This window comes from Pristiophorus japonicus, chromosome X (assembly GCF_044704955.1).
Source record: "Pristiophorus japonicus isolate sPriJap1 chromosome X, sPriJap1.hap1, whole genome shotgun sequence".
Lineage (NCBI taxonomy): Eukaryota > Metazoa > Chordata > Chondrichthyes > Pristiophoridae > Pristiophorus > Pristiophorus japonicus.
In genome coordinates, this window is record NC_092010.1 from 32,501,245 (window position 1) to 32,514,954 (window position 13,710).

Below are 13,710 nucleotides of genomic sequence, written 5' to 3' on the forward strand. Positions count from 1 at the left end.
GTGGTTGGGAAAATGTTGGAGTCCATTATTAAAGAAGCAGTAACAGGACATTTGGAAAAGCAAAATTTGGTCAGGCAAAGTCAGCATGGATTTATGAAGGGGAAGTCATGTTTGACAAATTTGCTGGAATTCTTTGAGGATGTAACGAACAGGGTGGATAAAGGGGGACCAGTGAATGTGGTGTATTTGGACTTCCAGAAGGCATTTGACAAGGTGCCACACAAACGGTTACTGCACAAGATAAAAGTTCACGGGGTTGGGGGTAATATATTAGCATGGATAGAGGATTGGCTAACTAACAGAAAACAGAGAGTCGGGATAAATGGTTCATTCTCTGGTTGGCAATCAGTAACGAGTGGGGTGCCACAGGGATCAGGGCTGGGACCCCAACTATTTACAATCTATATTAACGACTTGGAAGAGGGGACTGAATGTGACGTAGCCAAGTTTGCTGACGATACAAAGATGGGAGGAAGGGAAATGTGTGAGGAGGACATAAAGAGGCTGCAGGAGGACATAGACAGGCTGAGTGAGTGGGCAAGAATTTGGCAGATGGAGTATAATGTTGGAAAATGTGAGATCATGCACTTTGGCAGAAAAAATCAAAGAGCAAGTTATTATTTAAATGGAGAAAAATTGCGAAGTACAGCGGGACCTGGGGGTGCTTGTGCATGAAACACAAAAGGATAGCATGCAGGTACAGCAAGTGATCAGGAAGGCCAATGGCATCTTGGCCTTTATTGCAAAGGGGATGGAGTTTAAAAGCAGGGAAGTCTTGTTACAGCTATACAAGGTATTGGTGAGGCCACACCTGGAATACTGCGTGCAGTTTTAGTTTCCATATTTACGAAAGGATATACTTGCTGTGGAGGCAGTTCAGAGACGGTTCACTCGGTTGATCCCAGGGACGAGGGGGTTGACTTATGAGGAAAGGTTGAGTAGGTTGGGCCTCTACTCATTGGAATTCAGAAGAACGAGAGGTGATCTTATCGAAACATATAAGATTATGAGGGGGCTTCACAAGGTGGATGCAGAGAGGATGTTTCCACTGATGGGGGAGACTAGAACTAGAGGGCATGATTTTAGGATAAGGGGCCACCCATTTAGAACTGAGACGAGGAGAAATTTCTTCTCTCTCAGGGTTGTGAATCTGTGAGATTCGCTGCCTCAGAGAGCTGTGGAAGCTGGGACATTAAATAAATTTAAGACAGAAATAGAGTTTCTTAAACGATAAGGGGTTATGGGGAGTGGGCAGGGAAGTGGAACTGAGTCCATTATCAGATCAGCCGGGCTCTTATTGAACGGCGGAGCAGGCTCGAGGGGCCGTATGACCTACTCCTCCTATTTCTTAATGTTTTTATGTTCTCAGCATCTCACCACGAAGTGCCAGACCCCAGTGCTCTTAACCTTTAAACCCAATTATTCTTGGGTCCAGCGGTTGTCCTGCATACCCTGGGCCTTTTTATTTAAAAAAAAAAGTGGTATTAAAAGATGAATATTGAATACATCAGTAAAGAAACATTGAGGACATACAGAGGGAGAGACTTGCAGAAAGAGTGAGACAGAAACAATAGAAAAACAGAGTTGCACAGTGATAAAGAAATGCGTATTGCAGCTATAGCAAGAGAAAAGGGGTGGGAGATAAAGATGGTGCTAAACAAAGAATTAGAGAATGAAAAGAAGCAGAGAACTGTATAACAGAGCAAATCCTTAAAACAGTTGTCCAGCTAAACATTACCAATATTAATTCTAAATATCTGTGTTTGAATGTGTGTAAACTGATTTCACATCAGTCTGAATCCTTTATTAAATTTTCTATCTACCAGCAGGAGGCTAGTAGTGACCAGGTGCAGACTCGGCCAAATCCACCAACTTTTGTCCAAGGGTTTATCAGTAAGTCTTCAGCTTACTTTATTAGTGAACTGAATGTGTGGTTGTTGGAGGTTTTGCTGTTCAGGCCTTTTATAAAAATCAAGATTTAATGTCAATATAGTACTGTATGACTAAGCATGTTAATTTGGAAAATGACAGCTTCTGTTTCAGCCAGAAGAATACGAGAGCCTCATGTTTGAGCAGCTGACTCACCATATCTTTGTAATCATCTGTAATGTTCTACTTTGTTGCTACCTTTGGCCTATTGCAGCTCTTGCATACTCTTTTAAGTTTTTTAAATTAATTTCTCCTGGTTAAAGTTTCACTTGTCGAAAACTTGTATCTTAATTTTTGCAAGTTTCAAAAAGGTGCCATTCGCTCAGTGGCAAGTAAAGCCTTTTCTTGCATTCTGCAGAAGGAAACTGTCACAATCTTGACGGTTCCAAGCAGTTTCTCTCCACTCTACCCAACTCCGTTCCAGCACACATACATTTTCCACAATTTCAACTGACAGCCACATTCAAACAAATAGTTGTCATACACTTAACTGGACAGATCACATAGTATGTGTTTGTGTTGCTCTTCCCGTCAAGCCGACAGAAGCCCCTTTTCAACAGTTGTACGAGTTCAGGCTGGAGACGAGGATTTTAATTTCAGCTAGCTTTTTAAATTGCTTATGTATTTTGACTGGATTTAATAGGATAGCCACCAAGCCAAACTAGACAAAAAAAATCTTCAGTTTTATTACTATAGGTTTGCTCCCAGAATCTGTATGACCTGTTATATAAAAAGCAGCAAAGTTAAACCTTTTAGAGTTCTCATTCGGAGTGTACAGTGACAGCCCTAAGCTAGAAAATTCTGCAGACGGTCAGTCGACCAATTGAGGTAATTGGCAATTCAGTGGCAAATGTTTGCTGTTGATTTCATGGCATGGTTCTCTGGTCCTTGTTCAAGCTTGCTAGCTATTTCAGTTTAGGGCTTTAAATTAGATTTTATGCTCAATGGACAAATCCTGCAAATTTACTGGCAAAACAGTAATTTCTGCTTGCCAAAATTGACCATGACGTGTCAACATAGCTGTCATTTGTTCAGTGAATCATTCTGCTCTGGGATGAATGTAATCTTAGTTTGATTTGTTTGCACTGTCATACAAGTGATTTGTTTCAGTTTTCTTTTGATTGCAGTAATAACACTTGCACTATGGAGATTATCCAGTAGAAATGGCTGGGAAGTTTCCCCATAAGATCAGCGCTTAATTTGATCTGAAGCAAAATTCCCTTTCATCTCTGGAACATGGGTTCACATCCAGTACCAACTGATGGGGTGACGGCCTCTTCTCTCTTCTATCTGTAAGAGTCCAATGTGGGCAGTCTCAACCTAGCTCGTAGTCAGCACAGAACTGCCCCTGCATGGGTACTCTTGGGTCACGGGGGACTGGTGCAGCAAATGGAAAAATTACAAATTGGTGCAGTTAGTGCTGCTCATGCTAGAAAGATATGAACTTTACTGAGTCCATGGGAGAATATTTGGCTTCTCAGCACTAATATTTACCATCAAAATGACACAAAAAAACTATTAAAAGAATGCTGCAAAAATATGATACACCTGCACGATGTGAAGAGGAAAACAAATTGCAAACATGACTGATACATTCTTGCTGTCAATCTCATTCATACATTGAAGTATTGAAGTCCTGCACACTCATAGTATTTACATGTTTTTTTTAAAAGGCTCCTTATATATTGCATTTTTTGACGGACACTCAAATTAAGCAGCAGTGGAGATGATTGCATTCATGCATATGTGTGGGTGTTTCTGCCTCCACTGTGACTTTTTTTAAAGGGGAGTTATTTTTGAATTGTTAATTATGTTTAACCGTAACTAATTTTTAAAAAACGTCATTCACAAAATATCTTTGAACAAATTTCCCCTTTTTAATTTAAAGGAGCTAAACTTGTGTCTTGTATAACTGCTTTCAAGTAACTGTTGGCAAGAAAATTGCACATCAGAGGATTTTAACATTTTGAATACATTGCTTGTGGTTTACCTCCTCGTGTGTTTGGTTCTTGTGTTCTAGATGAGGCAGAGCACCGTCAATATGAAGAATGGCTGCTCCACACACAACAGTTGCTTCAAATGCAGCTGAAATTTTTAGAAGAGCAGATTGGGGTCCACAGGAAATCCAGGAAAGCATTATGCGCCAAGCAACGGACAGCCAAGAAGGCGGGACGCGAGTTCCCTGAGGCAGATGCAGAAAAACTTAAACGAGTTACAGAGCAACAAAGTAAAATCCAGAAGCAACTCGATCAGGTAGGGATTTGAACATAAATCTTGAGGCTTTCAAAATCCAAGCTTGGTGTTGCTGAATAACTACTTTTGTTACCTTGGTTTATTAATCATTTTTATCTTTGGTAGTGTAATCTTTAGCTGAGTAATATATTACAGATAGGAGGAAACCATCAGTTCATCTATCTTGCCCATCCAATGATCCCCTTTCTTTCTGATGAAACAGCTCTTCCACATGCTCATATTTCCATATTTAGATGCCAGGAACTTATGTGTCTCCTTTTTGAAACCCCTCAAAGATTTCTAAGATATGGAACAAGCTGCCAGTGCAGATGGTCGATCGCCTTTCGTGAAAGAAATTTTGTCTCGAGTTTCCTTTTTACTGTGTTTTATTTCCTCCTCTTGAATCTACATACCTCTGGCTGGAGTTCCATATATACCAAAACCTTATGTTTCCAACTTACCGCACTGCTTAATCTATTGTCTTCTCAAGAGGAAAGTCCCTCTTAATAGAACTGATTCCCTAACGAGAATATTTCACCAAACTATGTAGAATGAGCCAGGTCAGTGCTGAAGTTAAACTTTAATTTATCTTTGCATATTCCAGAAGTTAATATTGTAAATTTGGTTGCAATTCTAATGAGGGAGGCTTAACTGGTCTCCTGAAATTAGTGTTCATTTACAGTGAGGTGGTTCATTATAAAATTATTCTGACTTTGTAACTAAGCTTAATTATGTTTCAGTTCTAAGGTTTTTTTTAAAAATATGTTTCAGGTCCGTAAGCAGCAAAAGGAGCATACAAACCTTATGACGGAATATCGGAATAAACAGCAACAAAAATGTTCCCTATCTCCCTCTGGGATGATGGCGACAACCTCATCCCAGAATCCTAGAGTAATGCCCAAACTTTCAACACCCATGTTATCAGCAGCATTAGCCCAGCAAGGAGGGGCAATCCTTGGACCCCAAGCAATAGCTCAGCAACCAAATACACTAATAGGACACACAGGAAATATAAGAATGCCGCAGATCGGGGCTACACTACCACTTCAACAGGGACCAACATTCTTGACCTCAGCTGTGACCCAACAACAAGAATATCCCTCTGCCTCAGGATCTGTATCTTCTGCTCCTTCAACCAGCTTTTTTGCTGGAAATTCTGCTGCTCAAACACTTACAAATGAAAACCGACTCCTGCAAGAAAGACAGCTTCAACTGCAGCAAAGAATGCAACTTATTCAACAGCAAGGACTAGTAGGGCCATCTCAGCAACAAAGTATCATGGGAAAGTTGCAGCAACAGAGTATCATTGGTCAGCTTCAGCCGACAACTCAGCAAAGTATTGTGGGTAACAAACCAACACTCTCACAGCAGGGCATCATGGGTCAGCAGCAGCAAGGCTTCATTGGACAACAGCAAGGGATTGTTGTCCAGTCCCAACACCAACCAGCTCAGCAGCAAGTTCTTGCAGGACAGCAGCTCCCCCAACAGCACAGCAACATGGGTCAGACACAGCAGCAGCCAGCAACACAGCACCAGCAGAGCCTGGCACCTCAACAGCAACATTTAAGGCTGATGGGTCAACAACAGCTCCCAGTTGGTCAACAGCAAGGCCTCCTTGGACATCAGCAACCCCATCAACAGGGTATTGCAAGTCAGCCAAAGCCTTCACGGCCCCAGCAAGGGCTTATGGCGCAGCAGTTGGCACACCAGCAAGGTCTTGCAGGTCAACAGCAAGTCCTCACTTCTCAACAGCAGCAACAGAATCTGGTTTTACAACAACAGGCATCCAGTGCGCCTTTGCAACAGCAAGGGCTCATCGGGCATCAACAAGGGGTTGTGTCCCAGAGTCAGCAATTGGCAACAATGACACCACTGCAACAGCATCACCTTCAAGCAGTTTCAGGACAGCTCCACCCACAAAGTGTTATCAGGCAGAACAACATCCTAAGACTTTCCACGCCCTTCCAAGGCCAACAGCAAAGCACAATGGGACATCAAACTCGAATGCAGGGTATAATGAGGCAGCAATCTCAAGATGTTTTAGGCCAGCACCTGGCAACACAAGGCATAATGGGACAACAGACTTCACTACAAGTCCTAAGGCACCAGTTGCCAGGCATAATCGGACCAGGGCAACAACAGCAGCATCAGCCCCAGGGCATGATGGGGCAGGGCATGAGGCAGCAGCATCAACCCCAGGTCTCAATGGAGCAAGGGCAGCAATCCCAGCCTCAGGGGACCATGAGCCAGGGTCAGCAGCATCAGCCCCAGAGCACGATTGGACAGGGACAAGAGCATCAGTCTCATGCTCCGATGGGAATGGGACAGCCGCCCCAGCCACCTCCCCAGCCCCAGGGAACAATGGGGCAAGGGATGGGACAGCAGCCACAACAACCTCCCCAACCCCAGGCCATGGTAGGACAGCAGGCACAGCCACCATCCCAACCCCAAGGCACCGTGGGGCAGCAAGCGCCATCCCAGCCCCAGAGTACAGTGGGGCAAGGGATGGGACAGCCGATGACCCAGGGAATTGGACAGCAGCTCCAATCCCAGGGCACACTGGGACAGCAGCCCCCGCTGGGCCCATTGGGGCAGGGAATGGGACAGCAGCAGCAGTCATCCCAGGGCACAGTGGGGATGGGACAGCCGCAGCCTCAGCCTCCAGGCACAGTGGGGATGGGACAGCCGCAGTCCCAACCTCAGGGCATGATGGGAGTGGGACCGCAGCAGCCCCAACCTCAGGGCATGATGGGAGTGGGACAGCCGCAGCTCCAGCCTCCGGGCTCGATGGGGATAGGACAACAGCAGTCCCATGGCTCGCTGGGGATGGGACAGCCCCAGCCTCTGGGCTCGATGGGGCAGGGAAAGCAGCAGCTTCAAGGTTTGATTGGGATGAGGCAAGGGCAGCAGCAGCAACTGCTGCAGGGCCTGATGGGGCAATGGCAGCTGCAGCCTCAGGGTATGGTTCGGCAGGGGCAACCGCAAAGCTTGATGGGGCAGGGACAGCTGCCCCAGAGCTTGATGGGTCAGGAGCAGGGGCAGCAGCAGCCACGTCCACAGGGCATGTTGGGGCAAGGTCAGGGACAGCAGAGGCAGTCTCCAGGTACAGTAGGGCAAGGGCAGCGGTTGCAGAGTCTAGCTACAATTGGCGGGCAGCAGCCCCTGCAGGCTTCGAGTATGGTGGGGCAGGAGAAGGAGCAGGAACAGCAACAGGAGCAATCACCTCCAGGCACCGTCAGGCAGGGGCAGCAGCAAGCCCAAATTGTAATGGAACAGGAGTCTTTGCTGCCTTCCCAGTGCATAATGGGGCAGGACCGTAACCAGCCACCAACTCAAAATATGATGACGCAGCAGCAGCAGCTGTCCAAGAGTGCAATAGGACTGGGGCAACCTCAGGGCATGATATATCAAAATCTACAAACACGACCAGTGACGTCCGTGCAACAGCCAATGCAACAAGGCATTGCAGGACAGCAGCGACTTCTGAATCAGCAGGGTCAGTTAATGAGACGTGTACAACAACAAGCTGTAGCTGGTCTACAACAGAATAATGGTCTCAGTTTGCAAGGAGTAGTGCGAGTAGCAACCTCTCAGCAGCATGGCACCATGGGAGATCCAAGACAGGGGGTGCAAAACATCATGACTTCACAGTCGTTTCAGCAACAGCATGCAGGGCTGCGTTCAGTTCATATAACCGGGCAACAGATTGGTTTAGGCCATCTTCGTCCCGGCATGGTATATGTTCAGAAGATCAAAGCTGAACATGGAGGGAAGCCGCAAGAGATGGCCCATCTAATTCAAAACAAGCGAGCACGACAGAACATGGGGTCGACAAGTGACTTGGTGTCTGCCCAAGCTCATTGCAGTCGTTCACAAATACAGCGTCCAGAGTTAAATAAAACCAATTTGGGAGATGTGTCGCTACAAGGTGAAACTTTGGAAACTATAATACAGCCACAACCAGAATTACTTAAAAACCATGAATCCAAAGAAGGCAGCGCTTGCATGACAGACCCTATTGCAATTATACCTCAAAAGATACCTGATTCAAAGTCCGATGCATTAGCAATGAAACCACACGGGACTGTAGGAAAAGCGAGCTCTGTTACTGAGTCGCAAGCCAGGATTAATGTCGAGATCCATGAACAAAGTGACTTGAAGAAAGCTTGTACCTTTGACTTCCCGATATCTCCCCCGAGTCATGTAGCAAAGGAGGAATACTCTGGCCTGAGATCCCAACCATCACTGTTAAATCAGACCAATGGGCAAGAGGAATGTGCACCGAAAGTCATGGGAAGGCAGGATAGCTGTTCTAAATTACAGGAAGCTGCTGTTAAAGATACCAATACAAGTACAGGTCACTTAGTGAAACAGGAAAATATTGATGCAGTTCGCTGTGGATATTCAGATGGAACTGTAAAACATGAGTCAAATACTGACTCTTTCAATGCCTTGAATGTAGGGGATCAGTCTTTTCTTGCTCCCAGGTCCGAGGCTGGACAGCTGCTTCTACAGAAACTGTTACGCACAAAGAATTTGCAGCTTGTGGCGCAACGCTCCGGAGATGGAACGCACTTAGCTGTCAAGGGTCACATTGAAAGCAAAGCTGTGATGGTCGATCGAAAACTACAAGGTGCAACTGGAAATTCAGAGGTTAGTTTAAAAACATTGTTTCTAGCAACTTCACAATCTTTGTACAGTGTCACCACCATGTCAGCATTTTGCATTTAAAATTAAAGATCAGACTTTTCATGAATTATAAAGTATGTTCACAGGCAAACACTGGCCAGCAGGTTTAGTCTCTTACTGGAGTTGTGCTAATCCAATAGTGCTCCACTACGAATGTATATCAAGCATCATTCCGTGAGTTTTTTGCTGACATTAGAAGCAGTTCTGTTCGGACGCCAGAAAAATATTTAATAATAAATTAATTTGGTCTTTTAACATTATATATTAAGTATTCCTTAGTTATTTGCAAAATGTTTGGAAAGGTTTTTCTGCAATTATAAACAGAAAATGGTGAGTTCAGAAAAGCTTACAGTCAGCATCTGGGGGGGGGGGGTGAGGTGGTGGTGGTGAGTGAGGCGGGGTGGAGGAGAAGAGGCAGTTTAACGATTCAAACCAGACATTTTAAGAAGTTCACACGTTTGTGGTGGAGGGAGGTTCTCGTGTCTCTTGCTCACAGGGCAATCATGTTAGTCTATACATCATGGGACCTCCTGTTCCCTGGGGGCAAGCATAGCAGTCGATAGAGTGGGTCTGAACTGATCACAGGCCTGTTGTGGCCTTTTTGCTATGCTGGCCTGCTATCCAGATGGTTGGATATGGAGGAGCCAAAAAGCTGTGCAAAAATGTGCCTGTATGGTTGAAGCTTCTTCAGCACTCATTAGTCTGGGAGGAGTGGAATCAATGGGACTTGTGCAGAGTGCAGTCATTTTGGTGGTGTTTTGAATTGACTGTCCACATTTTGCACGGGATGCTTGTCTCCAAACCTCCTTCCGGATATCCTAGATTTTGTTCCCAGGTTTCCTTTTATTTCTACGGAATGTTTGAGTAGTAGGATGTGTCTCATTCATGTTTTTTCGCTGCTTGTGATCCACCAGGATTAACTAACGCTCCTAATATGATCACTTCATGTGCCAATAGTCAAATGGTGGTGCTTGTATTTATTTGCAAGGCAGCTATGTCTGCTTTCATAAAACTATACCACCTTGATCTGACAAGCACTTTGATGCTTTAGTGATCTAAACTGGCCTCAAAATCCAAGTCATACATCTTCCCCTTTAAGGCTCCTTAAGTTTCCTTCTGACCTACACTTAAAAGATACTTGTGTGTTTAATTCTTTGGTTTTATTTAGTTGGGTCCTTTTTCTGTACTGTCGAGAGTTGAGGTGCAGTTGCAGAATGATGTCCTATGTGTAACTAGCGTTATGGAAGAACCACATGATCAGCATGTTTCCTATATTGCTCCAAACTCTTGAACTGAGTTACAGTGTCACATCAAGGTCATATATCTAGCATAGTTGTATTAATAGTTTGTGAACAACTGAACCCATTGAATGAAAGCGTTCTTTGGGAGCGGGTGGAATTAGTCTGAGGTATTCTTTCCTGACTTCTGTGTCATGGAACAAGTGGGGCGGTGGTCAGCCTTCTCATTGAATTGGCTGTCATGCCTTCTAAGCCTAAAAAAAATCAAGCTTTCCTGATTGCCTGGCAGGTAAAGGTACTGTTGGGTGTAGTTCCAAAGCATCCAGAGTAACACATCTCTGATTCAATTTCTGGTCTTTGCTGAGTTAGCCAGGCTTAAACAGAGTGTTACACTGGGCCTTGGTGCCTCTGGCGAGGGAGGGTAAGAAATTAGTCAGCTTTCTGGTTCCTGGTTGACTAGCCCTGGACAGTGAGTGTCCAGTCAGAACAGAATTTGGCTTGGTTGTGATGCCTTCTGCAGTCAAATAGCCTGCTGGCAGGCTGCCTGTGGACCCTGCCCCAGCATGAGAGTACCTTTGGGAGAAATTGGGAAAAACACACAAACCCAGCGGTTGGCCATTTATGGAGGCTCTTGACACACCAAGGAGTCCTTTGAATTCCAGCCATGAAGTATATGGACAGACAGCACTCATAATTTCCCCGTTGGATAGGCTTACCATATTTTGTTGTATTTGGAATTTACTTGGAGGTGAACCTAAAATTGAAAGACTGTTCTTTTCCTTTCCCACATTTAAAATCTCTAGCTTTAAATTAAACAACAAATGGCACCAACAAATGCACCAAAAATCTGATGGTCCAAACAGTGCAACTTTTCAGCCATTAACATGCAACCTATTTTCATCAATTCAAAGTCATCTTTTGCTCAAAAAATTCTTGAATTATCAAATTAAGCAATTGAAATAAAACAGCAGAGTTTTTTTGCACAATTTCAATTTGATTTAATAACTTGAATTAAGAGGAATAGATTGTAAACTCTTAATTTGCAATCTGACTTTATTTCATGTTTAGGTTGCAGTTTTTCTTGGTCTTGATGTGTTTTTTGTTTTACGGTATCTTCAACATCTACCGTGGCTGCAGTGTGTACCATCTACAAGATGCACTGCAGCAACTCGCCAAGGCTTCTTTGGCAGCACCTCCCAAACCCACGACCTCTACCACCTAGAAGGACAAGGGCAGCAGGTGCATGGGAACACCACCACCTCCACGTTCCCCTTCAGTCACATTCCATCCTGACTTGGAAATATATCGCCCATTCCTTCATCGTCGCTGGGTCAAAATCCTGAAACTCCTTTCCTAATAGCATTGTGGGAGCAACGGTTCAAGAACAAGACCCACCACTGCCTTCTCTCATGCAACTAGAGATGGGCACTAAATGCCGGCCTTGTCAGCAACACCACATTGCGAGAATAAATTAAAAAAATTTACATTACTGATCAGTTCCCCCCAAAAAAAGAAAATTGACCTCAATCATTCACATACATTGTACATTTAATTGTAGTTATAGTGAATTTCTCAATACTTTACATACATGTGTGTATGGAAATGGCAAATCAAAGCAGTTGACATTTTTCCCCCAGGCTTGGGATCATATTTCATAATCTGCTGCTATTATATGAACTTGTGCAAATAGTTCACATTTGGACAACATCATTTAGAGTGCCTGTGTACAATTTGTTGGCGTGCACTGGAATATTTGAGAGAAAATGTTGAGGTGTAATTTTTTTTTAATAGTTTTGCTTAAAATAGTTAACCAATAGAAAGAAATGCCATTTTAAGACTAATCAGTATGAAAACTATCCAATAAAAATACTGTTGTAAGCATGCACAAGGCATCAAATTCCAAAGTCGAAGTCAGACTCGTGGATATCATGCGTTATTTTGCCTGCTTTTAATTTCTACTGGTTCATGCAAAAAGAAATAAGAGCAGACTGGTGATGCAAAAAAAAAGTGTTCCTCTCTTTCATTTACTCTTTTTTTTAATATAGATAAAGGAATTTCAGGAAATTAGCAAGAAAAACGTGGGCCCGAAATCAAAAAGATCACAGAAAGCATCTGACAGAGGTGCCAACTCACGAAAGAAGAGTAAAAAGGATGAGGGAATAAAAAGTACAGATGCCCTTATGAAGCAGTTGCAACAGGTACGGTTTAAATTGTATGATTTTAAATAACTCTTGATATAACTCAAACTCAGGACTGAGATTGTACTGTAGAATCATAACTATCGCACATTCTGGAAATTCTCTAATATTTACATGGAGTGCAAGAATTCCAATGTGCTTGATTTTTTTTAAACAGCAGCTCCCACCTGACTTATTTGCTGAGTTGGTATTGGGTGCTTCAAATGGGGCTATGGATTCTTTTATTTCCCTTCCAGCTTTTCATGTTGTAAATTGTTGCCCAAATGAACAGAGAATCTTGCCAGCTACTTGTTCAGGCTTTTAAAAATGTTGCTATAAACCATAGAAATGAACCATGTTCCCACAGCCCATCAGCGAGTAGACGTTAAGTGAATGAATCAGAACTTCTACAATTAACTTTTTTTTAGTTTTCTGGTCATCGCCACACCACCCCCTGCCCCAACCAAAAGAAAAATTCAAATGTCTTCTCTCCTTTTGGTTCCTCGATTCATTTTGTAGCTGGCCCTCGTGGTACAGGTTGTATCCCTCCAGTCTGGGACTCTCTGGTCCAGCATCATTCCTGGCAGTGTGGGGGGGGGGGGTGGGGGTGGGGGTGTGGGCGGGTGGTGGGTGTGGGCGGGTGTCGTGACCCGCGCTGTGTCCTGGGGCTGGCTGCTCCTCTTCTCCCCGCTGCCTCTGGTGTTCCCTCCTTGGTCGGCGCGGAGAAGGAGCGAGGAGCGTGGCGGCTGACTGAGATGCCGAAGCTGGGCCTGAAAATGCTGCGCAATAGGCTTCTGCGCCTCGCATGCGCAGAATGCAGCCAGGTCGTTGTCAGCAGTACTGCACCAACATGGCTATGATGCCCCTTGTGAATTTTCATTTTCATCCAGGTCATTTGGCAGAAATGCAAAACGGCATGGGCTTGGTGGCAATACCTTTACAACCACTCTTGAAAGAGATAAATAACGTGTGCTGTTCAGTTGCAGTGAGGACAGGGGAAAAATAACACATTGAAGACTGCAATGCCACTAAGATGCCGCTGTAAAAGTTATTGAGACATCCTGGAGTAATACTTTCACACAAGAAAAGTTACTTCACAAAAATGACATCCAACATAATTCTTGCTTTTCAGAATTAAAATATACTCACTACTGGCCCGACTGAAAAAGTTGTGTTTCAGTGAAACTGCAGATTATTTACAAGGTCGCCGATGCATTTCTCTGTTAAGGCCATTATTTTCTCCCCTTTTTTTTTCCGCTAGCAACTCTCCCTCCTTCCTTTGGTGGAACCAACAATTGAGGTGAACTTTGGTCTCTTTCCTCCATTTGGGAGCGGTCCATTCAACAGCAAGAACCAACTGAAAGGATCATTTGGGAATGCAGTGCTGGACAGTGTTCCAGATTACTACTCTCAGCTTCTCTACAAGGTAAATGTGACTAAAATGA

At 44.1% G+C, this 13,710-nt stretch overlaps 1 protein-coding gene across 10 annotated transcripts in view; it reads left to right on the plus strand.

The window, feature by feature from the left end:
* Nucleotides 1–13,710, plus strand: part of kmt2d (lysine (K)-specific methyltransferase 2D) — a 215,210-nt gene that overhangs the window by 167,205 nt on the left and 34,295 nt on the right. For 9 of the 10 annotated variants that reach the window (XM_070869514.1, XM_070869513.1, XM_070869512.1 and 6 more), the window contains 5 exons: nucleotides 1,827–1,893; nucleotides 3,950–4,182; nucleotides 4,933–8,814; nucleotides 12,134–12,286; nucleotides 13,527–13,691. In XM_070869514.1, coding sequence (XP_070725615.1) covers nucleotides 1,827–1,893; nucleotides 3,950–4,182; nucleotides 4,933–8,814; nucleotides 12,134–12,286; nucleotides 13,527–13,691 — 4,500 coding nt within the window. The remainder of the gene's footprint in view (nucleotides 1–1,826; nucleotides 1,894–3,949; nucleotides 4,183–4,932; nucleotides 8,815–12,133; nucleotides 12,287–13,526; nucleotides 13,692–13,710) is intronic. The other variant, XM_070869516.1, reaches the window with a different exon arrangement.